The sequence below is a fragment of the Miscanthus floridulus genome, chromosome 5 (assembly GCF_019320115.1).
Source record: "Miscanthus floridulus cultivar M001 chromosome 5, ASM1932011v1, whole genome shotgun sequence".
NCBI lineage: Eukaryota > Viridiplantae > Streptophyta > Magnoliopsida > Poales > Poaceae > Miscanthus > Miscanthus floridulus.
The window spans coordinates 23,632,865-23,660,259 of NC_089584.1; the positions used below are offsets into that span (position 1 = coordinate 23,632,865).

A 27,395-nucleotide genomic window follows, 5' to 3' on the forward strand; every position below is an offset into this window, starting at 1 on the left:
CAAGCATACATTTTGACACAAATGTACTAACACGCTATAAAGTTTGCAACCCGTAAAACATCCATCCAGGTGAGTTTTTTTTCTTTTAAAAGAAAAGAGCGAAAATTTACACTGGCTGACCCTCATGCATGTCCCCAATCTCATCCTTTCGTCCTCTGTTCATCCTGCAGAACGCCACGCTACTCCTGGTGATAAACTAATACTACAAAACCAAGCCCCCGTCTCGCAAGTCTCTCTCCAACTCCAACCTAGCACAGTCCAGGCCACACCGTCTGCCTGCAGCCAGGCCAGCTGCCTTCCTGTTGTCGTCTGCGGCGCGCCGCCCGCCCGCCCGCCCGCGCGCCGCCCCGCCCGCATCGGGATCCCCAGAGCAGCTCTTGGCATAGGGGAATGTCCCGGGTCAGCCACCGTCGCCTCTGCAGCACAGCGAAAGCCCCGCATTTATTTGCCGCCTAGAAGGGGCACACCTCGCGAGACCCAGGTCCGCGCCAGACAGAGCCAGCACCCAGCAATGGCTGCTGCTGCTGCTCCTATGTAGCGGTGGGCCGATCCAGTTCTGACTTCTGACTTCCTTCCTGAGCGAGGAGGAGGAGTGGTGTGCTGTCCGTTTCCTGTTCGTCCGGCGATGAGGCCCGCTGGCGGTTGCCGCGGGAGCGGGCTGCTGGTTCTCGGCCTCGCGCTCTCGGTCTCGGCGGCGCTGCTCCGTGGCTGCGCGGGGCAGCAAGCGGAGGAGGACGGCTCGGACGCCCCGGCGGCGGCGACGGCAACGGCCCCCATGGAGGAGAAGGAGCGCAGGGCCCTGTACGCTGCCATCGAGAGCTTCGTCGGCAAGGGGTGGAACGGCTCCGGGCTCTACCCCGACCCCTGCGGCTGGTCTCCCATCCAGGTGCGTCCCTGCCTTCCTGCCTGCGCTTTCCCTTTCGCATCAATCCATGCTGCTGTCTGTTTGATTTCCTGGCCCGCGTATGTTCATCATGTTCTTCAGATACATGAGAAGCTTTTCGGCTTTGCCCGTCCTCGTCACATGCCCTTTCTTGGTGCTCCCCTGCTTGCCTGCTTTGAGCTCCAATCCAAAACCGTTTCCGAAAGGAGGATCAAGTCGGTAGTGTCCATAATGAAACTAGTGTCTTGTTTGGGGATGCAGGACGAGTCACCAACAATCTCTCGTCGATTTTTTCCATGTTTAAAACCTTCACATTCTCACTTGTAGAATTTCTGGATTTCGTTAGCCTCTGTTCTTCACACTCGACCCTGTTCCTCACTGTTGCTTCTAGATTGTCGCACTGTTTTGTGGCGCGCAACTGCACATTCAGTTCACTGTTGGACGAGGCCTCTGCTTGATCCCCTTGTGTCTTCACATCTCAGCCTTTACTTGATGTAGTAGGAGGAACTTTCCACTCACATGAAAGAATCTCCCATGATTTGAAATGCCATGTTCCCCTCAATATTTTCTCATACAGTACCACTCTCTATTTTAGTAGTATCTGGTTCCTTTTGCTCGCGAACATGTTTTTTTCCCCTTTCGCGAGAACGAATTCATTCCTGCTATTATGTTTGTACTCCATCTCCATAGAACTTTGCTCTAACACTTAGTGAAATCACATGCCTATTTACCTTCACAGTACACTGAGATTTCAATTTGGTTGTTACTAGTAAAGTTAGGAAGGGGCCAAATTTGTAGGTGGACCTTTAAGAAATGTTACCATCTTGGATCATCCATGTATGTTATTACTGCCAGTAGTTACCACTCCGGGCACTGTTCATCTCTGTGTCAGGTGGTGTTTGATCCGTGACTAAAATTTAGGAGGTGTGTCGTGAGGATGTTGCATAGGGTGTTCAGATACTAATAAAAAACAAATTACATAATTCGTTAGCGTATGTTTACTGTAGCACAACCTTGTCAAATCATAGACTAATTAAACTTAAATGATTCGTCTCAAATTAGTCATAAACTATGCAATTAGTTTCATAATTAATCTATATTTAATACTCTAAGCATGTGTTCAAATATTCGATGATACAACAACTTAAATTTAAATTTAAGAAGGACAACCAAACACCGCCTTCCTTTCCGTGTCTGCAAAATTCAATTCAATTTCTGTGGATTAACCAACTGGTTCTTGGATGCCAAAATCCGTGCAGGGGGTGTCATGTGATCTCTTCAATGGACTGTGGTACCCAACAGTGATGAGCATTGGTCCAGTTCTTGACAACTCGCTGCAGTGCGCCCCTGACGCCAAGTTCAGCCCGCAGCTGTTCGACCTTCGGCGCCTCCGGACGCTGTCCTTCTACAGCTGCTTCCCGGCGAGCAACCCCACGGCCATCCCGACCGCCGGCTGGGAGAAGCTGTCGGGGACGCTGGAGACGCTCGAGTTCCGCACGAACCTGGGACTCACCGGCGGCATCCCGGCGTCCCTCGGCCGCTTGGCCAGCCTGCAGTCGCTGGTGCTCGTGGAGAACAACCTGACGGGGCCCGTGCCGGCCGAGCTGGGCGCGCTGTCGAGGCTGAGACGGCTGGTGCTGTCCGGGAACGGGCTGTCGGGGCCGATCCCGGCGATACTCGGTAATAACGACCACCGCCGCCGCCACGCCCACGACGAGCTGTTGATCGTGGACCTGAGCAGGAACTCTCTAACCGGCTCTCTGCCTTCGTCGCTAGGTGGCCTCACGGGGCTCCTGAAGATGGACCTGAGCAACAACCTGTTGCAGGGCAGCATCCCGCCGGAGCTCGCGGGGCTGAAGAGCCTCACACTGCTGGACCTCCGGAACAACAGCCTCACCGGCGGGCTGCCCCAGTTCGTGCAGGGCATGGCGTCGCTGCAGGACCTGCTGCTGTCGAACAACCCGCAGCTGGGCGGCGCGCTGCCGCAGTCCGGGTGGGAGACGCTGGCGGCGAACCTGGCCACTCTGGACCTGTCCAACGTCGGCCTCGTGGGAGCCATACCGGCGTCCATGGCGGCGCTGACGGGGCTCCGGTTCCTGGCGCTGGACCACAACCGCCTGACAGGCGCCGTGCCGCCCCAGCTCGCCCAGCTGCCCAGCATCGGCGCGCTGTACCTCAACGGCAACAACCTGACGGGGGCGCTGCAGTTCTCGGCCGGATTCTACCAGCGGATGGGCCGGCGGTTCGCGTCGTGGGACAACCCTGGGCTGTGCTACAGCATCGCGGCCGTGGACGCGGCGCACGCGCCGTCGGGCGTGGTCGTGTGCAAGGACCTGCAGGAGCCCAGCGTGGCGCGGGACGGGGAGGAGGGCGGGAGGAAGCCCGAGGCGAGCTCCAGCGTCGTGGCCTCGTCGTCGTCGTCCGGCCGGTCGGCTGCCAGGGTTCTTCAGGGAATGGCGGCTGCGATTCTTGGATCGATGCCCCTCCTACTATAGCAAGCAAGCAGGTTCAGACACTTGATGAAATGGAAGAAGGAACATGGAGATGCTTGTAGTACTAGGTAGGTTAGCACGAACTAGTTTTGCGTGTTCTCTGATCTTTTGGCATTTTTTTTGGCTGGTGGCTTTGCTTCTGCTGTGGTCATCGTCAGATGGGGAAACATGAATCTGGGTGGGGACTGAAGGTGTGTAGTGGTGGATAGGGTGGCGGGTTCTCCGGGTTTTTTTTTTTGTGTGTGTGTAATTAGCCTGTGTTGCCCTGTGGTGTTACATTATGTTACAACAGGAAGTGGATATCTATCTATCTGTATCTGGAGCATTGCATTTTGCTCTCACTCTCAGTTGTACTCCTACCTGTGATGTGCTTGTTCGTCCGTTGTTGGAGAATCAGTTAACAGAAAAATTGGCGTGCTTCATTCACACGGAATGACGGAAACAGTTTCCTGCTGTTGCACTGAATCCTTCATCCTTGTAACAGAAGAATTGGAAAGATCTCTCGTTCTCTCCATTTGCTGGAGAGAAAACATTAGCGACGGTATCGGCAGACGGCAGCACGCTTCGGCCGCGACACGGAAACAGAAGAGGAGAGCGGGCAAGCAAGCCCTGTTTGGCCGGGCTCCCGCGTGCTCCGGCTGTGACACTGTAGCCGAAGCCACCGTGTTGTCGGTGAGAGGGAGGAGAAAGAAAAAACAGATTCGGTGAAAGTTTATGAACAGTGATTCGGCCGCCGAAGCCGAGCCGCCCGGAGCCCGGCCAAACGGGGCCTTGCAGGACGCAGCAGCGGCGGCGCTGTCTGCTGCCGGCGATCTTCTCTCTGCTGCTGTCTTCTGCGTGTTCTCGAGTATGAACCGTGACGGGAAAGCTGGTGGCCGGAGCCTGACGGACAGCCTGCACTCTGCGTCTCTGGCAGTGGCAGCGGTAGTGAAGTACTGGCGCTAGTCCACTCCTCTCCTCTAGAGAGGCTGGACTGGACCTGGACGTGCAGGAATTGCACTGTAGTGATACTGTACAGTGTGTACCGGTCTGCTCCTATCTTAGGCTTTGTTTTCGACACATGCACAGTATTAAATATAAATTCAAAAAAATAATTAATTATACAGTTTACTACTAATTTATAAGAAAAATCTTTTAAGCCTAATTAGTCCTATGATTTGATAATATGGTGCTACTAGTGCACGTGTGGTAATGATGGGTTAATTAGATTTAATAAATTCGTCTCACGGATTACTGACGGATTCTGTAATTTATTTTTTTATTAGTATTCGAATACCCCATACGACACCTCCATGTAACATCCGATATGACACCCCAAAACTTTACATCCTGAATTTAACACAAGGCCTAGTGGTGTTTAAATCCAGAGCGTAAAGTTTAGGAATGTCACGTCGGATGTCATATAAAAGTATTCGGATAGTAATAATAAAACAAATTACAGAAGTCCTCGGTAATCCGTAAGATAAATTTATTAAGCCTAATTAATTCATCTAGCACATGTTTACTATAGCACCACATTGTCAAATCAAGGACTAATTAGGCTTAAAAAATTCGTCTCGCAAATTAGTCACAATATGTGAAATTAGTTATTTTTTGTCTATATTTAATACTCCATGCATATGTCCAAACATCCGATGTGATATGGAGTAAACTTTAGGAGAGAAACTAATACCTTGTTTAAATCTAGGGTGTAAAATTTTAGTGTCGGGTACCTTAGAACGGGGTACCCCAAGCAAACCTCAAATGGGTCGTTAAAGTCCCATCCAAAAAATAAAGCTAGAAGGTAAGCCGTGGGCCCCTCACCTACCACGACCAAGCCCACTGCGTCCTCCTCCTCCTCCTCGCCTCGAGCCTCGAGCAGGAGGTCTCGGCATCCTGACACTAACTCCGCCTCGCGTGAGGCTCTCCAGGGAAGGTCTCGGCAGGGAACGCCGTCTCCGCCTTGCCCGAGGCTCTCCACGGAAGGCCTCGGGAGGGGGTGCATTCTCCGTTTCGCGCGAGCCGTCTCGCACGAGGCCTCGGCAGGGAGATCGATCTCCGTCTCGCGCGAGGCCTCATTTTCCGTATCGCTCGAGGCCGGGTCGTCCGCGGCCCATCACCCCCCGCCTCGACCTGACCCTCCAGATAGCGCGTCATGTCTCATTAATGCTTCAACCACTCCCGTAATCTCAGCCGGACGACGGCTCAACGCCGCAGAATGGCCGACGCGACCCGAGGTCGCATCAGCGCCATACCGGCTGGGACAGGGTACGGCGGGGATTATCGGCCACTGTGTCCTAACACTGTGTCCACGATTAGCGCCATACCGGCTGGGACAGGGTACGGCGGGGATTACCGGCCACTATGTCCTAACGCTGTGCCCACGATCAGCCGCCCGCTCGAGGCCTCGGCACTATACACCAAGGTCTCGGCGATCTCAGGGGTTCGCGCCTACCGAGACCCCTCCACCGCAGGGCAGCCTCGGCACCGACCAAGCCTCGGCCTCGCGCACAGTCCTGTCCACAGTGGCTTGCACGTTCACCACCGCACCCACTCCGAGGCAGTCCCGGGGTTCCCACGACGCACAGAATCTGATGGGACGACCACGCCGCTCCAGTGCTCCAAGGATGGACCACTCTCGACGACCACACCGCCACAGGAACAGACTACTAGAGCCCAGACACGCTGCCACTGTTCACACAACACCATATAGTTAGCTCATGTACCGTCCTTGTCCTCCCTTCAGGCTATAAAAGGAGAGGACTTGGGCCGTTTTGAGAGGGGGGAGGAGAACACCTTGTAACACACACACGCGCACATCCCTGCCGCCTGAGAGCAACGCCTCAAGCGGCCCAGCACGACACCCTGCCGAGACCTAGGACCAGCTCCCTCTCTCCCTTAGCTTGTAACCCCCTACTACTGAGCACTTCGATGCAAGGAATACAAGATCGACCTCTCAGACTGGATGTAGGGCCTCGATTGCCTGAACCTAGTATAAACCTTGTGTCTCTTTGCATCACCATCCTGAATTAGGAGAACGCAGAACAAATTCACTGGTTGGTTGAGGACCCCCCAGGTCCGAAACATCGACAGTTGGCGCGCCAGGTAGGGGCCTCTGCGTGTCAGTTTCGTCATCCCAGCAGGTTTCGGATGACAGACCCCGTGCGACCATTGCGTCTCGGCACCGTGGTTTGGTTCGGGAGCCTAGAGTTCATGTCTCTAGGGCATGAGTATGACATGGTACTCCTCACTCCTTGAGCCCCACCATCCGACGATGAAGTCACACCCCGGTGGCCCAGGCACAGGCGGTGTCCGGGCGGCCGCTCTCGCCGCGCTCGCCAAGCACGACACGAACAAGGCCACCCCGACACCACGCGAATCCGGGGCGCCACGCCACCCCCCGCCGATATCCTACGACCAACTGTTGGCACAAGGTCCCTGGCTGCGGACCTGTCTAGCCTGAGCTTGGACAAAGGAAAGTCGCCTGTGACACACAGCGATGCCCAGTCGTCAAGCTCCGCTCCACCACTCCCTAAAGAACCGACCCCAGCGGGGCAGAATCTGGCGACGACACCATCTCCATACCCCTTTGGGTTGAGAAATGTCGCCGCCTCTTACGCCTACGCTTACACTGCCACTCACGAGCATCCCTCAGAACGCCACCAGCACTTCGCTCTCGACCTGAGCATCCACGCCGACTCCTCGGATGAGAACGAGGCATGGCCCGGAGTGGATTTCTCCAGACTCAACAACCCTGGGGCTTTGCGCTAGTTCCTGGCCGCAAGCGACTACTGCTTCGGCTACTCCGACTCCGACAACGAAGGCGCCTACGACCCCACTCACGAGTGTTTTCACATCAGGCTCGGGATGCCGAGGGTGGGCGAAGAGGACGAGGGGGCAGATAGCCGTTCCCCGCTTCGCCTAGGTGCGGGCACCGTCACACCTCCACGCGCTGTCCTGCTGGCCGCACGAAATGAGAACGTCGCTCTTGCGCGACCTCAGCGCCCAGACCTAGAACAGCTCCGTGAGCTCTAGGCCAAGGGCGAACAAGACCAACTCCTTCTACAGCAGCTTCGAGACTCTCTCGAACAGGAACAGCAAGGTCACAGTGAAGGCGGGGGAGCCCGATGGAGGGCCCGCGATGTGCATCACTGCATCCATGACGACGAAGGGAGTGAGCAACCCCTAGTCTTCAATCGCGCTAGCCAGAACATCACGGCTGCAGCAATGCTGGTCCGCGCAATGCCTGAGCCTTCTACCACGGAGGGGCGGTGGGTCTGCGGTGAGCTTCGGGATCTCCTAGAGACCGCCGCGGTTTAGCAGGCTAAGAGTTCCGCCTCCCGACGACACGGGGGCGCCTCGAACCTGCCCACGGCACCGCCCCGGCAGGACAGGGAAGCCCCAGCTCGTCCCGAGCCCGACCAAGCGCCGATAGCCCATAGGGCCCCCATGCTTCTGGACCGCCTCGGCAATCGACGCGAGGTACTAGGGAGACCATGAGGTGGTCAGCAGGCGACGACTGCCACAACAACGAGGGGCCCGCTCAGGGCTACCACCCACACCGAGGCGGTCGCTACTGATAGTGGGGAGGACCGCAGTCCTTCCCCTGAACTGCTAGGCCCTCGGGTCTTCAGCAGGGCCATCCGCGCTGCTCTTTTCCCCGCCTGGTTTCGGCAACCAGCCAATCTCACAAAGTACAGCGGCGAGACCAACCCTAAACTCTGGCTTGCCGATTACCGCCTGGCCTGCCAGCTAGGTGGCACGGACGATGACCTACTCATCATCCGCAACCTCCCCTTGCTCTTGTCAAACTCAGCGCGAGCCTGGCTCAAGCACCTTCCTCCCTCGCAAATCCACGACTGGCGTGACTTGGTTAGAGTCTTTGTCGGGAACTTCCAGGGCACATATGTGCGCCCTGGGAACTCCTAGGATCTTAAGAGCTGTCGCCAGAAGCCAGATGAGTCTCTCTGAAACTTCATACGGCGCTTCTCCAAACAGTGCACCAAGTTGCCCAGTGTCGGCAACTCAGAGATCGTCCAGGCTTTCCTCTCCGGCACCACTTGTCGGGACTTGGTTTGAGAGTTAGGCTGAAACGTGCCGTGCTCCACTGCCACGCTCCTCGACATCACCACCAGCTTCGCCTCGGGTGAAGAGGCTATTGGAGCCATCTTCCCCAACACCAGGGGTAAGCGGAGGGACGAGGCCCCCGAGGCCTCAGCCTCCCACCTCCCCAAGAGAAAGAAAAAGGGGCGCCTAGGGAAGCAGGAGGTCCTGGAGGCTGATCTGGTCACGGCCGCAGAACGCAAGAACCCCCGAGGCTTCAAAGGCCCTAGGCCCTTCGACGACATGCTCAAGAAGCCTTGCCCTTACCACCAGGGTCCGGTCAAGCACGCTCTCGAGGATTGCACCATGCTGCGGCGTTACTATGCCAGGCTCGGGCTCCCCGACGACGACGCCAAGCAGAAGGGCATCGGCGATCGGGATGAGGACAAGGATGATGGGTTCCCTGAGGTACGCAACGCCTTCATGATCTTCGGTGGGCCCTCGGCGTGCCTTATGGCGCGACAGCGCAAGAGGGAGCACCGAGAAGTCTTCTCGGTCAAGGTGGCCACCCCCAGTACCTTGACTGGTCTCAAGAGGCGATCACCTTCGATCGAGATGACCACCCTGATTCTAAATCCCAGGCAGTACCCACTAGTTGTCGACCCGATCATCGGCAACACCCGACTCTCCAAGGTGTTGATGGACGGAGGCAGCGGCCTCAACATCCTCTACGCCAACACCTTGGAGCTCTTGGAGATCGACCGGTCGAGGCTCCGAGGCGACGTCGCACCCTTCCACGGCATCGTGCCAGGGAAGCGCACGCGACCCCTCGGGTGCATCGACCTTCCTGTCTGCTTTGGCACCCCCTCCAACTACCGCAAGGAAGTTCTCACCTTCGAGGTAGTCGGGTTCAGGGGAGCCTACCACGCCATTTCTGGGGCGGCCGTGCTACGCCAAGTTCATGGCAGTACCCAACTATACCTACCTCAAGCTCAAGATGCCAGGCCCTAGCGGTGTCATCATGATTGAGTCCACGTACGAACATGCATACTGACTACGACTGTTGAATGCATCGAGTACGCCGAGGCCCTTGTGGAGGCCAAGACCCTCATCGCCCACCTTGACCAAATCAGTGGCAAGGTGCCTGACTCCAAGCGTCGTGCGGGGGCGTTCGAGCCTGCGAAAACCATCAAACTCATCCCGGTCGACCCCGCCTGCCCCGACGACCGAGCGCTGAGGATCAGCGCCACCCTCGACATCAAATAGGAAGTCGTGCTCGTCGTCTTTCTCTGTGTGAACGCCGACATATTCGCATGGAGTCCCTCGGATATGCCGAGCATACCAAGGGAGGTCGCCGAGTACGCCCTGAACATCCGGGTTAGATCTAGACCCGCGAGGCAACGCCTACGCCGCTTCGACGAGGAAAAGCAGTAGGGCCATCGGTGAGGAGATACAGAAACTCTTAGCGGCCGGGTTCATCAAGGAAGTGTCCCACCCAGAGTGGTTGGCTAACCCTATGTTAGTCAAGAAGAAAAATAGGAAATGGAGGATGTGTGTAGACTACACCAGTTTGAACAAAGCCTGTCCAAAGGTCCCCTTCCCATTACCTCGAATCGATCAAATCATTGATTCCACTACAGGGTGCGAGACCCTATCTTTCCTCGATGCGTACTCTAGTTACTATCAGATCAAGATGAAAGAGTCCGACCAGCTCATGACTTCTTTCATCACACCTGTTTCGGCATGTACTACTACGTGACGATGCCCTTCCCGAGTCTGCTTCTCCTCCCCTTCCTGGGGGTGCCGGGCTGCTTGCCGACACCCCGGGTGCCACCTCCAGTGACGTCAGGAAGGTGGTCCAGGGGACCTCACCCTCCCTTGCCCTTATCGTTCCCGTCCGAGGCCTCCGTCGACAACGACAGTCGACTGGGGATTCCTCTAGCGGGAGACCGTCCTTCTGCTGTTGACGGTGGTGCTTATCTAGCTCCTCGCGCGCGAGGATGTGCTTCATGCGCTTCACCGCCTTGGCATCCTTTCGCCTCTTTTGCGCATCAGCGTGAGCGCGGTTGATCGCCCGCTGCCCCACGTCCTCAGGAACGGACGGTGGAGACGAGCGCACGTCCCTCATCCCCTGAAAGAATGACAAACGCGCATGAGGGAACAAGGGGTAAGGGGAGACTGAGGAGGTTCAGAGGCTACGGCGGCACACGACTTACCAGTGAAAGGAACCCCCACGACGGCCGCATCGCGATAGGGGTCAAGTTGCCGCCCCTCAGCTTCGTCTCTACCGTCTCCCCCACCCGACGAAGAATTTCCTCATCGGAAAGGGCGGAGGAGGACATCCAGGTGCCCTCAATGGGCTCACCCGGCTTCATCTCGAACAGCCGCTGCCACCGAGCCATCAGCGGCAGCACCCTCTGGCGGTGGAAGGCAGCCACGACCACAGCCACGGTGAGGCCATGGCCCCATAGCCTCGCCAGCCCCTCCAGGAGTGGCTCCAGCTTGGGCTGGTCGACCTTTGGGACACCCCACTTCCATTTCTCTGGGCAACTCCCCACAATCCGCCCGGTGTAGGGGGAAGCCCTCCGTTGTCGTTGCGGAGGTAAAACCAACTCATGTACCACCGGCAGTTGGAGGATGCGAGTTGGGCCAGGATGTAGAGGTGCAGGCGGTCCTGACGCACTTGGAGAGTGCAGCCTTCGGCCCGCGCCGCCTTCCTCTTACCCGACGTGCCCGTCGGCTTGGTAGTATGCCCCGCCCGAAACAGATGGAGCCACAACTCCCAATGGGGAGCAATCCCTAAATACCCCTCGTAGACAGCAACGAAGATAGCCACCTGAGCGATGGAGTTGGGGTTAAAATTGTGGAGCTCCACGTCGCAGTAGTGCGGGAGCGCCCGCATGAACCGGTCCGCCGGGACGCCGAGGCCACGCTCATGGAAGGAGACGAAGCTTACGACATAGCCGTCGCGAGGCCTTGGCTTCGGCTGGCCGTACGAAGCAATCCACTCCAGCCTAGTGGGGTCTGTCACCAGGCGGAGGAGACCACCATCGACAAGTGACTGGAGCATCTCCTCGGTGACGTCCGACTGGATCCCAGGGGTCCGACCTCGACAACGACGATGTCGCCGACCATAGGTGCGATGGAGGAATCATGTGCGGCGGTGAGTTTCTTCTCTCCCTCCCATGCTCTCGCTTTTTTCTCGCTTTCTCCCTAGGCTCGCTCTTCTCTCCTCTTCTTCCCGGCACCCGCTGCTCTAGCGACGGCTCGACGAAGGTGGTGCTAATGCAGGCAAGGTAAGACGAGGAGGGGTGAGACTCCTCGGGTATTTATGCAGGGAGGAGGCGAAACGAACGGGCAATGAAATCAGGGAAGTTTTCCCCCCGTCCGGCGTAGTTAACCACGAGCCGATTTCATCGGCCCACGCGCCCACGTCTCCCGCATTAAATGCGAGGGCAGTTACATCCTATCCACCATGTCACGCTCGGTCACTATGGTAGCAGGCGTCATTTCGCCTCCCCATGAAACCGCCTCAAAAGGCATGCCACCCGCTGTCGAGCCAATAGGGAAGATATTCCCCTGTGGCCTATTCCTTTCGTATGAAGGAACCAGGCTCTGATCCTATTATGATCCAGGGGTTCGAAGGCTGGACCCCAAGGGGCTTCGACAGCCGCCCCAAGATAACAGAGTCAGGGACGACCGCAGGCGAGCCTATATGGGGCCGAGGCCCTAAGCAAGCGAAATGCTTGGGACTGCCCAAAGTCGTGTCCGAGACCGGTAGGAAAGTATCCGAATGGGATCCCACCATAGGGAGGCACCGAGCCACCGAGGCCCAGCGAACGGCCTCGGCACCCACTAGAGAAATCCTCTGGTACTCTTGGAGTGCGTCTCCGGACCGCTAGCCGACCCTTAGCGAATGGGGTTCGAGCATCCACTCGGACTACCCGATAACAGCTCATCGGAAGTGCCACCGCTCGTGCCCATCGAGGGTAGCGAGGCACATTCCACCCCTCCTTTCGAGCGAAAAGGAAGCGCGAGGGTCGCACAAAAAGTCAGGGGAATCTCCGATGGCCTTCTCGCCCTATGTAGAGGCTAGGGGGCTCCTCCTGCAAATATGCCAAGACCCCACAACCCGGGCTCGTGCCCAAAGGGGCCTCGGCAAACAAACCCTCACGTGCGAGGGGCGTATAAAAAGCTAGGGGAACTCCCGACGGCCCTCTCACGTAGAGGCTAGGGGCTCTTCCTGCAACCTTGCCGAGACCAGAATAGGCCCGGCAAACAAACCCTCCATCCGAACAAAAAAGACATGCGAAGGTCAGATGAAAGGGCCAGGACACCCAAGGCAAAGACAAACGGTCTAAAACCGCGCTAGAGGTTTCGCTACAAACACGATAAAGGGCACCAAGCCCGTTATGGTCCAGGGGTTCGAAGGCTGGGCCTCCAAGAGGTTTCGACAGCTGCCCCAGGGCAACAGAGTCAGGGATGACTTCGGGGCGAGCCTATGAATGGCCCAGGCCCGAGCGAACAATCGCTCAGGGCATCCTAAGTCGTGTCCGAGACCAGCAGGAAAGTATCCGAATGGGATCCCACCGTAGGGAGGCACCGAGCCACCGAGGCCCAGCAAACGGCCTCGGCACCCACTAGAGAAATCCTCTGGTACTTTTGGAGTGCGTCTCTAGACCGCTAGCCATCCCCTAGCGAATGGGGCTCGGGCCTCCACTCGGACTACCCGATAATAGCTCACCGGAAGTGTCCACGCTCGCGCCCATTGAGGGTAGCCTGGCACATTCTACCCCTCCTTCCGAGCGAAAGGAAGCGTGAGGGTCATACCCAAAGTCAGGGGGCCCCTGACGAAACTCTCGCTTCGTGCGGAGGCTAGAGGGCTTTTTCCTGCAGCCTCGCCGAGACCCCCGCAACCCGAACTTGCGCTTATGGGCTCGGCAAATGCAGTAAGAACTACTCGCTCAAACGCGAAAATGGAGAAAGCCCCTGGAGGAGTAACTTCACTCCTCCAGGGGCTCGGGGGCTACACCCGGCGGGTGCGCTCGCGTGCACCCACCGGAACCTCAAAAAACAAAACCCAATACCTACGGAGCAAGTATAAACCCAGCCTCGACAAACCCTCAGGGAGAGTGCACGCACTCCCCCCGAGGCTCGGGGGCTACTGTCGGGTACCTTAGAACAGGGTACCCCAAGCAAACCTCAAATGGGTCGCTAAAGTCCCATCTAAAAAATAAAGCTAGAAGGTAAGCCGTGGGCCCCTCATCCGCCACGACCAAGCCCACTGGGTCCTCCTCCTCCTCGCCTCGAGCCTCGAGCAGGAGGTCTCAGCATCCTGACACTAACTCCGCCTCGCGCGAGGCTCTCCAAGGAAGGTCTCGGCAGGGAACGCCGTCTCCGCCTTGCCCGAGGCTCTCCACGGAAGGCCTCGGGAGGGGGTGCATTCTCCGTATCGCGCGAGCCGTCTCGCGCGAGGCCTCGGCAGGGAGACCGATCTCTGTCTCGCGTGAGGCCTCATTTTCTGTATCGCTCGAGGCCGGGTCGTCCGTGGCCCATCACCCCCCGCCTCGACCGACCCTCTAGACAGCGCGTCATGTCTCATTAATGCTTCAACCACTCCCGCAATCTTAGCCGAACGACGGCTCAATGCCACAGAATGGCCGACGCGACCCGAGGTCGCATCAGCGCCATACCGGCCGGGACAGAGCACGGCGAGGGATTACCGGCCACTGTGTCCTAATACTGTGTCCACGATCAGCACCATACCGGCTGGGACAGGGTACGGCGGGAATTACCAGCCACTATGTCCTAACGCTGTGCCCACGATCAGCCGCCCGCTCGAGGCCTCGGTACTGTACACCAAGGTCTCGGCAATCTCGGGGTTCACGCCTGCCGAGACCCCTCCACCGTAGGGCAGCCTCGGCACCGACCAAGCCTCGGCCTTGCGCACAGTCCGTCCATAGTGGCTTGCACGTTCACCACTGCACCCACTCCGAGGCAGTCCCGGGGTTCCCACGACGCACAGAATCTGATGGGACGACCACGCCGCCACAGGAACAGACTACAGAGCCTGGACACGCCGCCACTGTTCACACGACACCGTATAGTTAGCTCATGTACCGTCCTTGTCCTCCCTTCAGACTATAAAAGGAGAGGACTTGGGCCATTTTGAGAGGGGGAGGAGAACACCTTGTAACACACACGCGCACATCCCTGCCGTCTGAGAACAACGCCTCAAGCGGCCCGCACGACACCCTGCCGAGACCTGGGACCAGCTCCCTCTCTCTCTTAGCTTGTAACCCCCTACTACGAGCACTTCGGTGTAAGGAATACAAGATCGACCTCTCAGATTGGACGTAGGGCCTCGATTGCCTGAACCAGTATAAACCTTGTGTCTCTTTGCATCATCATCCTGAATCAGGAGCACGCAGAATAAATTCACTGGTTGGTTGAGGACCCCCTGGTCCGAAACACCGACATTTAGAGTGTCACATCGGGTGTCATATGAAGATGTCGTATATGGTGTTTGGATACTAATAAAAAAATAAATTACAGAATCCAATAGTACTTCGCGAGACGAATTTATTAAGCCTAATTAATTCATCATTAGCGCATGTGTTACTGTAGCACCACATTGTTAAATCGTGGACTAATTAGGCTTAGAAGATTCGTCTCGTAAATTAGTCACAAACTATGCACTTAGTTATTTTTTAGTCTATATTTAATACTCTGTGCATGTGTCTAAATATTCAATAGGATAGCACGAAGTATTAAATATAGACTAAAAATAACTAATTGTACAGTTTGTGACTAATTTGCGAGTCAAATCTTTTAAGCCTAATTAGTCTATAATTTAACAATATAGTGCTTCAGTAACACATATGATAATGATGGATTAATGAGGCTTAATTAATTTATCTTATGGATTACCAATGAATTCTATAATTTGTTTTTTTATTAGACGTGACACTCTCATGTAACGCCGGCGCACGCACTGGCACAGGCACAGGCGCAGGCATAGGCGTACTAGCAGTATGGGCTTGGCCGCACAGCGCAGTACTAGCGCGGAGAAGCAATGGATGGTCTCGCCGGAAAACAACGGCACAGGCTCAGTGGCACAGGAATTATCGTTTCTAAACAGCAAATAGTTTTAGATTTAGTTAAAACTATATAAAACATATTAACATTAATGATACCGAATGAGTATAATGTGAACCCGCATTACTCAGTTGATCAGGTTTTTAGAATTTAACTACACTATTTTTAGACGACATGCCTTTGATGAGGATAGATCCTTATATAATCTTTTGGAGATGATGTAGTAACAAGGTCTACGTGATTCATAGAGGTGAGTGTATGGGAGTGGAGGTGCGCTCGGCTAGGCTAGCGTGGACAAAGGGGCACAACAGCTCGGCTTGGCCAAAAGTGGTGACCGGTGAGCATTGTGGTGTCACAAGAGGAGAGAGAGAGGGTAAGCCATAAGCTCATCTCCATCTCGTTCTCACGCCACACCACACTCTCGCCTGCCCCCGTCTCCAAGCAAAATCGTGCTTGCATAGGGTTGTCTTGCCCTAAGCACTCTTTCGTCTTTCCTTTCTAGCCTCATGCACTTCTTTGCGGCTTTGGTGTCTCTCTTTCTTGGTTCATCTAATTCAAGACTTGTTTGGATCCCATTCGTTTCCCGGGGAATAACCCTCGGGAAGAATTCGTAGCTAGAATCGTTACTTAGTTTATATAAGAATTCCATTGGCAGGAGTGATTCCTGGTGTGATGTGCCATAACTGAACGAGGTCTTGGTTAATCTTTGAACCGAGGGGATTGGAGGAGATTGAATCCCCTATATAAGTCATGATGGTCTTTTTTAATCTCGTCCATTCCCTACTAATCTCCTTGGTTTAATGATTAACCGAACAAGACCTCACATGTATTACATTGTTTTTACCTTGTTCTGGAATTGGAGGTTTTGTCGCGTTTGTGATAACTGATGAAATGATGGATACGCATCGTGGATTCAATGCCATGGGATCATAGTTTAGCACGTACGCTGTGGTGGTGCGGGTGCAGCTAGCCTATAAGGCCATGCCCAACGCTCCTACGTGTCTCGTGGCTAAGTCTACCCGTCCGATGTATGAGAAAATTTGTTATGTGCCATTGAAATATATACACATCTCTTCTATGCCATTGGAAATCATGACTCTCCTTCTATGTCATTGGTTTGTTTTGTTTCTCCCTTATTTGCCATTACCGTTGGATACTATGCAGAATTACCGTTAATTACCTGTTAACAGAGAGAGATAACATGCAGAATCACCGGCGGCTACGTGCTGGAACACGACACAGCGTCGGGTGGCTGCATGCTGGAACATGGCGCGGCGTCGGGCGTTTGGAAGACGGCATAAGCACACCAGGCCCCTTGTGTCTTGCATGCTCGCATCCAGCTGCAGATGAACGCAGGCGCAAGCAGGCCGTGCAGCAGCAGGCTTTAGCTTCTCGGATAGCGACGGCGTGGCCGTGGCGTGACCCGTCTTCCACCACGCCCGCGCCCTCGCGCCATCCTCGCTGCCGCAAGCCCCATTACAGTGCCTGCTCCACTTTTGAAGCGCTCACCTTCCGCTGCGTTCGTGCCCTCGCCTGCGGGCTGCGGTGCAGCACGCATGCCCGTAGCTCCCTGCGCTGAGCCGCCCCTTCTCTGCCATCCTGCCACGCGGCCTGTTGCGGCGTCGAGCCGAGCACGACCGGCGACCGCGTATGCGCGACGCCGCCGCATACCACAATAGATGACGTTCAAAGGTGCATGCACGCATATTTACCGGACCTGCTACGTCGGGATGAAAACGGTACGGATATTTTCCGACCGTATTTGAAACCGAATCCGTTTAGGGGAGTTGAGATCTGTCCGTATCCGAGTCCGGATATCCAACATCCGATACCGTATCCGTATCCGAATACTCAAATCGCATATTTATGATGTCAATATCCAATCATATCCTATCCGACATAGTTGACACTATCCGAATTCAAATCCGAATCCGGACAAAAATATGAAAACAAATGTAATATCAGTGATATCCGTCCGTATCCGATCCATTTTCATCCCTACTGCTACATCCTACAACTATCGCGCGGCCTGCTAACGTGATGACCGGAACGGCCAGCTATTGCCTTCTATGCCACGAGCACAAGCAAGGCAAGCTTGTTTGCATGTCTCCTCCATCAACTTATTCGCTTGTTGGTTTCAGTCAGAGCTTATCAGTCGTCAACAGTGTTTTTCTCTCACAGCGAACCAGCGAACAGGCCGCATATGTGCATAGGCACAGAAGCCAGGCGTTCAGGTGCATCGGAATAATTGATTTGGATTGATTTTTTCACGGCAACATTGATGTTTAATTTGTACTTATACTCTGTTTTTTTAGTTGCTTTCTGGATTCTGAAATATCCCTTCTAAATCCATTTTAGCGGTAGTTCACTAGATTCCACCGCAGCGAATGACGCGTCCGCACGGGCCCTTTTCCGTGGCGTTTAATTCCTTTACTCATTCTCAAACTATTTCCTCCCTTCCGTGCTGTGCATGTTTGTATTTTTAGACATGTTGGTCGGTTTCGTCCCGTAGTATTTGGCTGCTGCACTTGTCGGAACGATTCTTTTTTCTGCTTTTTTTTCTTTCTACCATTTTCTCTTTTTTTTGTTACATATTTATAAGTTATACTATATAATTTTTTTCATACATAGTTTCATATTTCTGCTAATATGTTATGATATTAATTTATACATCTAAGTTCTTGAATATAACTAATACGTTCAATTTTACATCTAAGTCATTCATCAAGTTATATAGTAAGTTATACAAGTAAATTATACACATAGCTTTTCTTTTTTTTAGAAAGTTACCAAGTTATACGCATAACTTTTATACATAACTTATTACCATAACTTATATATCATAACCTTTACACTATAACATTTAGCACAACAGAACTTACTAGCATAAGTTTTTATCAGATCTTTGTTGGGCATCGTTGGCAAGTTATATAGAATAACTTACGTACATAAATTATAAAATAACTTATGAACATAAGTTGTGTTTTCATAAAATTTGTGTTTCTAAGTTTTGACATAAGTTATAAGTTATACATTATAAGTTATATATTATAAGTTAGTACACATAAATTATTAATAAAATAAAAATCTTTGAAGCATGTGTAACTGGGGTCTAGTTTTATTCGTCTCGTCATGTAGAACACACTGGTCCAGAGAAAAATAAAAATGAATACACCGTTCAGAAGTTATAGTAATTTGAAATAAATGTTTTGCTTTTTTCCTATGTGACGGCACATCCTGGCATACATGAGAGTGGACGGAGCGTGCGGCACTATCCGCACTATCCAATAGAGAAAGAGATGAAAGTTTTTTTTTTCTAAAAATGGAAATAATAACTTGTCAGAATATTGCTCGCTATTTTTAAAATCGATGAACGATCGCCAATTAATGGAGCCGTATATCCCTAATGCAAACGTTCTCACTAGCGGTGGTACACGCGAAGGAACCAAGCAGCCTAAGGGCCCGTTCGTTTAAGCTGATTCCCAGTCTCAAACGCTTCCCCGTGATGGTTGGCCGTATAAAATATGGCAACGTTTCTGGCCGGATCAGTCCCAACACTCGATTCCGTGCGAAACGAACATGCTAAAAGCTCTAGTTTGGTTTTGCTGAATTGATAAAATCCTAAGTGCTAACCCATTGCTCTAAGTGATCATAAGATATGGTAGCACATTTCAAGTGGTGGAGCAAATAGTGAAGATCACAATGGTGGTGATGGCCACGGTGATGATCAAGTGCTCGGACTTGTAAAAGATGAAAGAAAAAAATAAAAAGCTCAACGCAAAGGTATAATTGATATGAGCTTTTATTTTTAGTGATCAAGACACTTAGCGAGTGTGATCATATTTAGGATAAATAGCTGTACTATTAAGAGGGGTGAAACTCGTATCGAAATACGGTTATCAAAGTGCCACTAGATGTTCTAACTCATTGCAAATGCATTTAGATTCTAGTGAGTGCTAACACCCTTGAAAATATACTAACACACGTGCACAAGGTGATACACTTGGTGGTTGGCACATTTGAACAAGGGTGACGAAGTTGGAGATGAGGTGGCGTTGTTTTTCACTAACCAAACTCTGATCAAGTAGTGATCGGACTCGGCGTTGGGTGCATCCGGTCAGTTGGCACAGTGAAGGCTGGCGTCGGTCATCGACCGGACGCTAGGCAAAGGTATGCGATCGGACGCGCAGGACCTGAGTCCGATCAGCCCTCTAGCTCACTTGTGCTTGCAAGAGCTTGATTCGATTGCGAGTGAGTGATTCTAGTGCGTTGTATTGTGAGATTGCATCGAGTAACACTAGGTGTTCGAGTTATAAGCTGGTGGTGCTTGTTACTTTTGGAGGTTGCCACCTCCTAGATGGCTTGATGGCGAGTTCTCTATCGTGAAGTCCACGAGAAGATTGTGCGGAGCTCCAGAGAAGTGTTTGTGAGGGGTACCGTGCTCACCCAACGGGAGCCACGAAGAGCAACACTAGTAGAGCGTGTCATTGAGCTACCCTCACTTTTAGGGTAGGTTCTTACGGTGCCCGACGTGCGGGCTTGGTGGGTGATGCCAATTAGCCACCGAACCACCAAGTGAGCGGTCGACACAACGAGGACTAGCGTTTTGGCAAATACGTGAACCTCGGAAGAAAAATCATTGTGTCAACATTGTTCTTCCCATTGGTTTGCAATTCTCCAACACAAGCTTGTGAAAGCATCTAGGCCCCTAGTTGGGTTTCGGTGATTAATGACAATACGAGATTACCATGACTAACGTGTATTTTACAGAGGCAATTAAGTTAGGTCATGGTAATGACAATTGATTGGGCAATCATGGTTGTCATGCCCCTATGATGGAAATCGGTTCGGTTTTCAAAGGATGGACGACAAGGTTAAGAATGGACTAGTTCTAAGTGTCGTTTGGTGTTGAAGAGACACTTAGAGTAGTTTAGCACTTTGTTTTTCCTTTGGCCATACTATTAAGGGGGGTATGGACTAGTAGCTTGACCTAGGTGAGTCTAGTGGGTTAGGTGTGGTGCACACTTATCAAATCTAGCACTAGGTAGCTCTGAAGTAGCCCTAAGATCAATTGGAGCAAACTTCATTCACATATGATTTCGAGTTGGAAGTGAATGGAGGGTCAAATGTTGATCAGACAGTTGGTTTCGGTGTGACCGGACGCTGACATAGAGTCTGGTTAGTTCATTGATCAAGGTGAAGTCATCTGGTTGCGACCAGGACGCTGAGCAGCAATGTGACCGAACGCTAGGTGCTAGAGTCCGGTCAACTCCAGTAAGGTTCCAAAGAGCGGTTTCGTGACTGAACGCGTCCGATCAGTGGTGACAGGACGCTGGTCATAGTCCGATCACAACTTAACTGCTCGGTTGTGGGGAGAACTGACCAGAGCGTTCGGTCACCTTGACCGGAGCATCTAGTCACCCCGTAGAATGCTGACTCAGGCACATAACGGTTCATTTTGAATGAGGGGGTATAAATACTTTCCTCTATTCATTCAAGAGAGTACTTTTGCCTATTTCAACAGCTAAGAAACACCCTTGAGAGTGCCAAGGAGAGCAAGAGCCTAGTGAGGTGATTGAGATTTGAGAATCTAAGATTAAGGCCTCATTAGGCTTGTTGTAGTCAAGTAAGAGTTCTTGCTTGTTAATCTTGGTGATCGCCATCACCTAGACGACTTCGTGGTGATTGGGAGTTTGGTGATCATTCGGCGGAGCTTGTGGATGATCAACTCAAGTTATGAGCAGTTGTGGGTGAGTCACCGCGATGGAGTGTCGAAGAATCAACCCATAGAGAGCACTTGATCCTTGCACGGGTGCTCCAACGAAGACTAGTGGGGAGTGGCGATTCTCCGATACCTCGGCAAAACATCGCCGCGTTTCTTCTCCTCTCTTTACTTTAAGCATTTACATTTGAGTAATTTAATTCTTGTCTTTACATACTTAGAATTGCCATACTAGAGTAGGATTAGAACTTAGGGTGCTAAACTTTTGTGCAGTAGATCAATAGAATCACTTTCTAGGCACAAGGGGTGAAGTGAGCTAAGTGTAAGGTTTAATTATTGGAAAGAATTTTAGAATTAATCCAATTCACCCCCCTCTTGGGCATCTTGATCCTTTCATCTTGTATTCACTTTCATATACATTGTGCTTGTATAGTTGTTCTTGTAATTAGTTAGCTTGTGTAGCTTGCTAGTTACCTTCTTGCTTGTGTAGCATAGAAGTAGCTGCCTTACATGACTAATTTGATTTGTGTAACCTTGTTAGTCACATTGCTTAGTTTGTGTAGCTAAGTAATTTACGCTATATAATTTAGCTTGTGTAGCCTTGTCATTGAACATTGCTAGTGAGCTTAGGTGGCTTTGTGCTTTTACTTACTAGCATGTGTAGGAGCTCTCCTATTGCTTGAAGTACTAGTGGCATAGGTTTGTGTGACCTTGCTCCTAGAATTGGTTAAGTGAGCTCTAGCTGGCCTGGTACCTTTGGTGCCTAATTAGGATCTTTATAAGGTGCTTGTGAACTTAGATAGAGGGGTGTAGTCTTGGCTAGACTATTAGTTTTAATTTCACATTTGTTTCAGTTAGCCGATGTGATTAATTTTAGAAAGTACTATTCATCCCCTGTCTAGTCCGCCATCTTGACCCTACAGAGTGTCACTTGACCATTGAAATTGTGCAGACAATGTTGAAACAGGGGGCATCTGGACGGCGATCGGGTACCAGATGCTGGTGAGTGGCGCGTTCAGTCACTTTGACCGGCGCGTCCGGTCGCTCAAAAATCGGCACTGACTTGAGCCCAACGGCTCTATTTCATGGGGGGCTCTATAAAAGGCATGTGGCTGGCTTAGGCTCATTCTCTTGGCCATTTTTATTGATATAGCAACCTACTAAGCTAAGCCAAAGCTCTCCCACTCATCTTCATCATTGATTGATCATCATTGTGAAATTGGGAGTGAATCCAAGTGCATTGCTTGAGTGATTGCATCTAGAGGCACTTGGTGATTGTGTTTCGCTATGGGATTCACTTGTTTCTCTTGGTGATTGCCATCACCTAGATGGCTTGGTGCAGCGAAGATCGTCGAGCGGAGAGTGGTGATTGTCTCCGGCTCCGATCGTGGTGACTGTGAGGGGTTCTTGATCTTTCTCCGATGGAGAGCCAAAAGGTACTCTAATGGATTGCACGTGGCTTGTAGGATCCTCATCTTGTGTTGGTTGTGTGGCACCCGATTGCAGTTAGGCATGTGATGCCTATAAGCGCGTGAACCTCCAAGTGAGTGAATCGCCACAACGAAGACTAACTTGCCGGCAAGCAAGTAAACCTTGGTGAAAAATCATTGTGTCTTCTTGTCTCTGAGGATTTTTTTTTGGAATTCAGTGATATATTTTGATTGGTCACTTGCCACGGTAGTATAAGCCTCCTACCTCTCTTGTGCATTTACTCTCTTAGTGTAGCTAAGTTGTTTAGTGTAATTAGTTTTGAGAGATAGCTTGTGTTTTGTTTAGTAGTTAGTGAGGCTCTTTAGTTAGTCTTTGAGAGCTCACTAACTTTGTGGTAGTCACTTAGCCTCTTGTGTGATATAGAGATCATAGATAACTAGAATTGTGGATAGGAGGCTTGCATTTTCAGTAGGCTAGCGCAACACTCGTTTCACTTTCATAATTGTCTAACCACTTGGCTTAAGTGTTGGTCTAGAAATTTTTATAGACTATTCACCCCCTCTAGCCATTAGGAACCTTTTAAGTGGTATCAAAGTCGTGGTCACTGTGATTTGGGGCTTAACAACCTTCGGTGTCAAAATGACTCAAATCAACAACACCAAGAAGCCACCCCAATTTGATGGCTCTAATTATCCTTATTGGAAGGCAAAGATGACCACCCACATCAAATCAATCAATAGAAAGGTGTAGAAGGTGGTGGAGATCAAGATTGAGATAGCCGATTCAGAGACTCTCACTGCTGCCGAAGAAGTGCTACTCTAAAACAATGACATTGCTCTTAGTGCCATTCATGATGCCATAGATGAGAGGACATTTGAGCAAATCAAGAACATTGAGATGGTTCATGAGGCATGGAAGAAGTTGGAGTAGTCATTTGAGGGCACTCAAGCCATGAAGGGTGCCAAGGCATACATCCTTAAGGAGAAGTTTGCTACCTTCAAGATGAAGGAAGATGAGAGTGTGCTAGAGATGTTCCATAGTCTTCAAGTGCTTATCAATGATCTCAAAGCACTTGGAGATGAGGTGAAGGACAAAGACTTCTCCCACAAGTTCTTGAGATGTTTATCATCAAGATTTGGCACATTGATCACTATTCTAGTGAGGAGTGGTTTGGACACCATGACACCAAACTAAGTGTTGGAAGATGTGATGACCAATGACACATAGAGATGATGATGAGAAGGAAGAGAAGGACAAGAAAGAGGACAAGAAGGATGAGAAGAAGAAGAGTGTGGCATTCAAGGCTAGTTCATCATCCAAGTGCAAGGGCAAGGCCAAGCAAGACACATCAAGTGAAGAGGAAGACTCATGTTCTTGGGATAATGAAGATGATGAGAAGATGACACTATTTGTGAAGAGATTTGGAAAATTCATGTTGAAGAAGGGCTATCGTGCAAGAAGAAAGAAGTCATTATCAAGGAACAAGGATGAACCAAGGAGGTGCTTCAAGTGTGGTAGCAAGGATCATCTTGTTGCTCAATACCCCTACAATAGTGAAAATGAAGATGATGACAAGAAGAATAAGAAGAAGGACAAGAAAAAGAAGGAGAAGAATGACAAGATGACCTTCAAGAAGAAGAAGAAGAAGGGTGGTTCATATGTGGTCACTTGGGATAGTGAGGCTTCCTCAAGTGATGATGATGATAGTGATGATGACAATACCACTAAGAAGAAGGCTCTTGCAAGCATTGCCATAAATGAGAAGCCATCTCTCTTTGATACTCCATCGACATGCTTCATGGCTAAGGCCACTAAGGTACAAACTCATGATGATAGATGTGATGATGAACATGATAATGAAAGTGAAAGTGATAATGATGATAAACCCACTGAAGATGAACTAATTGTCATGTTAGAAGATGCTAAGGAACATTTTGACATTAAGAGAAGGGAATGCAAAGCCTTGACTAAGGAACTAAAAGCACTTAGGAAAGCCTTTGATGAGCTCAATGCATCTCATGAGAGTCTAAAGAAAGACCATGAGGAGCTTGGCATGGCTCTCAAAATCTTGAAAAAGCTCATTCCTCTCTACTTAATGAGAAAAATAAGAAGGAGCATGTTGTAACATGTGACAAAGGCTTAACATGTGACATAATCGATGAATCTTTCTATAAGCCTATTGTTGTTGCTCCCACTAACCCTTCTTGTAGCTCATCATCCACTTCCACTTCACCTATGAGTGATGGTTTCACTTGTGATGCCTCACTTATGGTTAAGAATGAGACCTTAAAGAAGGAGGTCAATGAGGTCACTCGCACCTTAGGCAATGCCTAAGGTGGTGAGACTCGCTTGCTAAAATGCTTGGGTAGCTAAAGGTTTTCTCTCAACAAAGAGAGATCGGGCTATACCCCTAAGAAAGGCAAGGCGGCCTTTGCAACTCCCAAAGCTAGCTTTGTGAAAGGCAATGGTCGATTTTTTGCAATAGATGCAAACAAGTTGGGCATGTAGAGCATTATTGTAAGAACAAGAACAAGGACTCTAATGTATTCTCAATTAAGTTTGATTCTTGTTATTTGCTTACTAAGGTGCCAATGGTGTGAAGACTAAGTTTGTTGGTACACCAATTGTAGGCTCAAATCAGAAAGCTATTTGGGTGTCAAAAAGTTTGGTTACTGACCTTTAAGGACCCAAGAAAGTTTGGGTACCTAAAAAGAATTGATCTTCTTTTATAGGTCAATTATAAAGCCAGAGGAAGGCATTGGGTTCTTGATAGTGGGTGCACTCAACACATGACCGATGATGCAAGAATGTTCAACTAAATCAACACCAATGATAGCAATGGTTATGATAGTATTACATTAGGTGACAATGGCAAACGCAAGGTCAATGGACTTGGTAAGATTGAAATATCCAATAACTTGAGCATATCCAATGTGTTGCTAGTTGAGAGCTTGAACTTCAATTTGCTATCCATGGCTCAATTGTGTGATCTTGAATTCAAATGCATATTTGGAGTAGATGATGTAGAGATCATAAGTGTAGATGGGTGTAATTTGATCTTCAAAGGCTTTAGATTTGAGAATCTATACTTGGTTTATTTCAATGCTAGTGAAGCTCAATTGTCAACAAGCTTGTTCACTAAGTCTAGTATGGATTGATTATGGCATAGAAGGCTTGGTCATGTTGGAATAAAACAATTGAATAGATTGGTTAAGCATGATCTAGTTAGAGGCTTGAAAGATGTGGTATTTGAGAAGGATAAGCTTTGTAGCTCTTGTCAAGCCGGCAAATAAGTTGGAAACACCCATTCTAAGAAGAGCATAATGAGTACTAGCAATGCATTTGAGTTGTTGCACATAGATTTATTTAGGCCAACACAATACACTAGCATTGGTGGAAATAAATATGGCTTTGTGATAGTGGATGACTACACTAGGTACACATGGGCATTCTTTCTAGTGAACAAGAGTGATGTGTTTGCAATATTCAAATCATTTGTCAAGGACATTCACAATGAGTTTGAAACAACCATCAAGAGAGTTATAAGTGACAATGGTAGTGAGTTCAAGAACACTAGAATTGATGAGTTGTGTGATGATTTTGGAATTAGACATCAATTCTTGGCCAAGTACACTCCATAATCAAATAGCCTTGTTGAAAGGAAGAATAGAACACTTATTGACATGGCATGGTCTATGCTTGGTGAGTACAATGTGAGTCAATCCTTTTGGGCCAAAGTAATCAATACGGCTTGCTATTGTGGCAACCAACTCTATTGTCATCCCTTGAAAGAGAAGACACCTTATGAGCTCTTAAATGATAGAAATCCCAACATTGCATATTTTTGGGTTTTTGATTGCAAATGCTACATATTGAGAAAAGGAACTAGATTGGGCAAGTTTGCTAAAAGTGTGATGAAGGATTCTTGCTTGGATACTCAACCACTAGCAAAGCCTATAGAGTTGGAATTTGGCAAGTGGTACCCTTAAGGAGGTACATGATGTTGAATTTGATGAAACCAAGAGTTCCTAAGATAAAGACAAGAACCTTGATGATGTTAGAGGCATTCAACTTTCAAATGCCTTGAAGAACATGGATGTTGGTGAATTAAGGCCTAGGCAAGTGATTGATGAAGAAGATGATCAAGTGCAAGTGCTCTCTAACTCAAATGTGCAAGTTGACACTAATCAAGCAAGTACTAGTGGCTCTCATGATAATGTGGAAGATCAAGTGGCTAGCTCATCATCTCAAGTGGATTAATCAACTGGTCAAGCAAGTGCAAGCAATCAACTGGTCAAGCAAGTGCAAGCAATCAACTTCCAATACTCCAACCAACCAATATTGCAATAGATCATCCATTGGTCACTATAATTGGAGATATTTCTAGAGGTGTACAAACAAGATCAAGATTGGCATCTTTTTGTGAGCATTTCTCATTTGTGTCATCCATTGAACCTAAGCAGATAGAAGAAGCATTGATGGATATTGATTGGGTGAATGCAATGTATGAAGAATTGAACAACTTCACTAGAAATCAAGTATGAGAAGTTGTAGAGACCAAAGAACCACAATGTGATTAGAACCAAATGGGTCTTTCGCAACAAGCAAGATCAAGATGAGATAGTAGTAAGGAACTGTTACACCCTAAAATTTGCATCATTTCAAAATAGGTGAAAACGATTTAATTGTGCATTGTGTGAGCATTTAAACCTAGGAAATTAATATTTTTTATTAAATTAAAAGCAAC

General features: G+C 50.3%; 1 protein-coding gene across 2 annotated transcripts; it reads left to right on the top strand.

The window, feature by feature from the left end:
• Positions 1–282: 282 nt before the first annotated feature.
• On the top strand, positions 283–3,730 carry LOC136451779 (piriformospora indica-insensitive protein 2-like). Of its 2 annotated transcripts, XM_066452463.1 has the most exons (3): positions 286–886; positions 2,143–2,563; positions 2,660–3,728. In XM_066452463.1, the coding sequence occupies exons 1-3, from the start codon at positions 626–628 to the stop codon at positions 3,376–3,378; spliced, it is 1,401 nt and encodes a 466-aa protein (XP_066308560.1). In that variant the 5' UTR covers positions 286–625; the 3' UTR covers positions 3,379–3,728. The 2 variants fall into 2 exon arrangements, with proteins under 2 accessions (XP_066308559.1, XP_066308560.1); XM_066452462.1 differs by having other exon boundaries at positions 283–886; positions 2,143–3,730.
• The last annotated feature ends 23,665 nt before the right edge of the window (positions 3,731–27,395 follow it).

Bases quoted from the DNA above. Each gene is read 5' to 3' on its own strand.
- LOC136451779 (XM_066452462.1), top strand. From the start codon at position 626: ATGAGGCCCGCTGGCGGTTGCCGCGGGAGCGGGCTGCTGGTTCTCGGC. The intron at 887-2,142 runs GTGCGTCCCTGC...AAATCCGTGCAG, and splicing joins GCGGCTGGTCTCCCATCCAG to GGGGTGTCATGTGATCTCTT.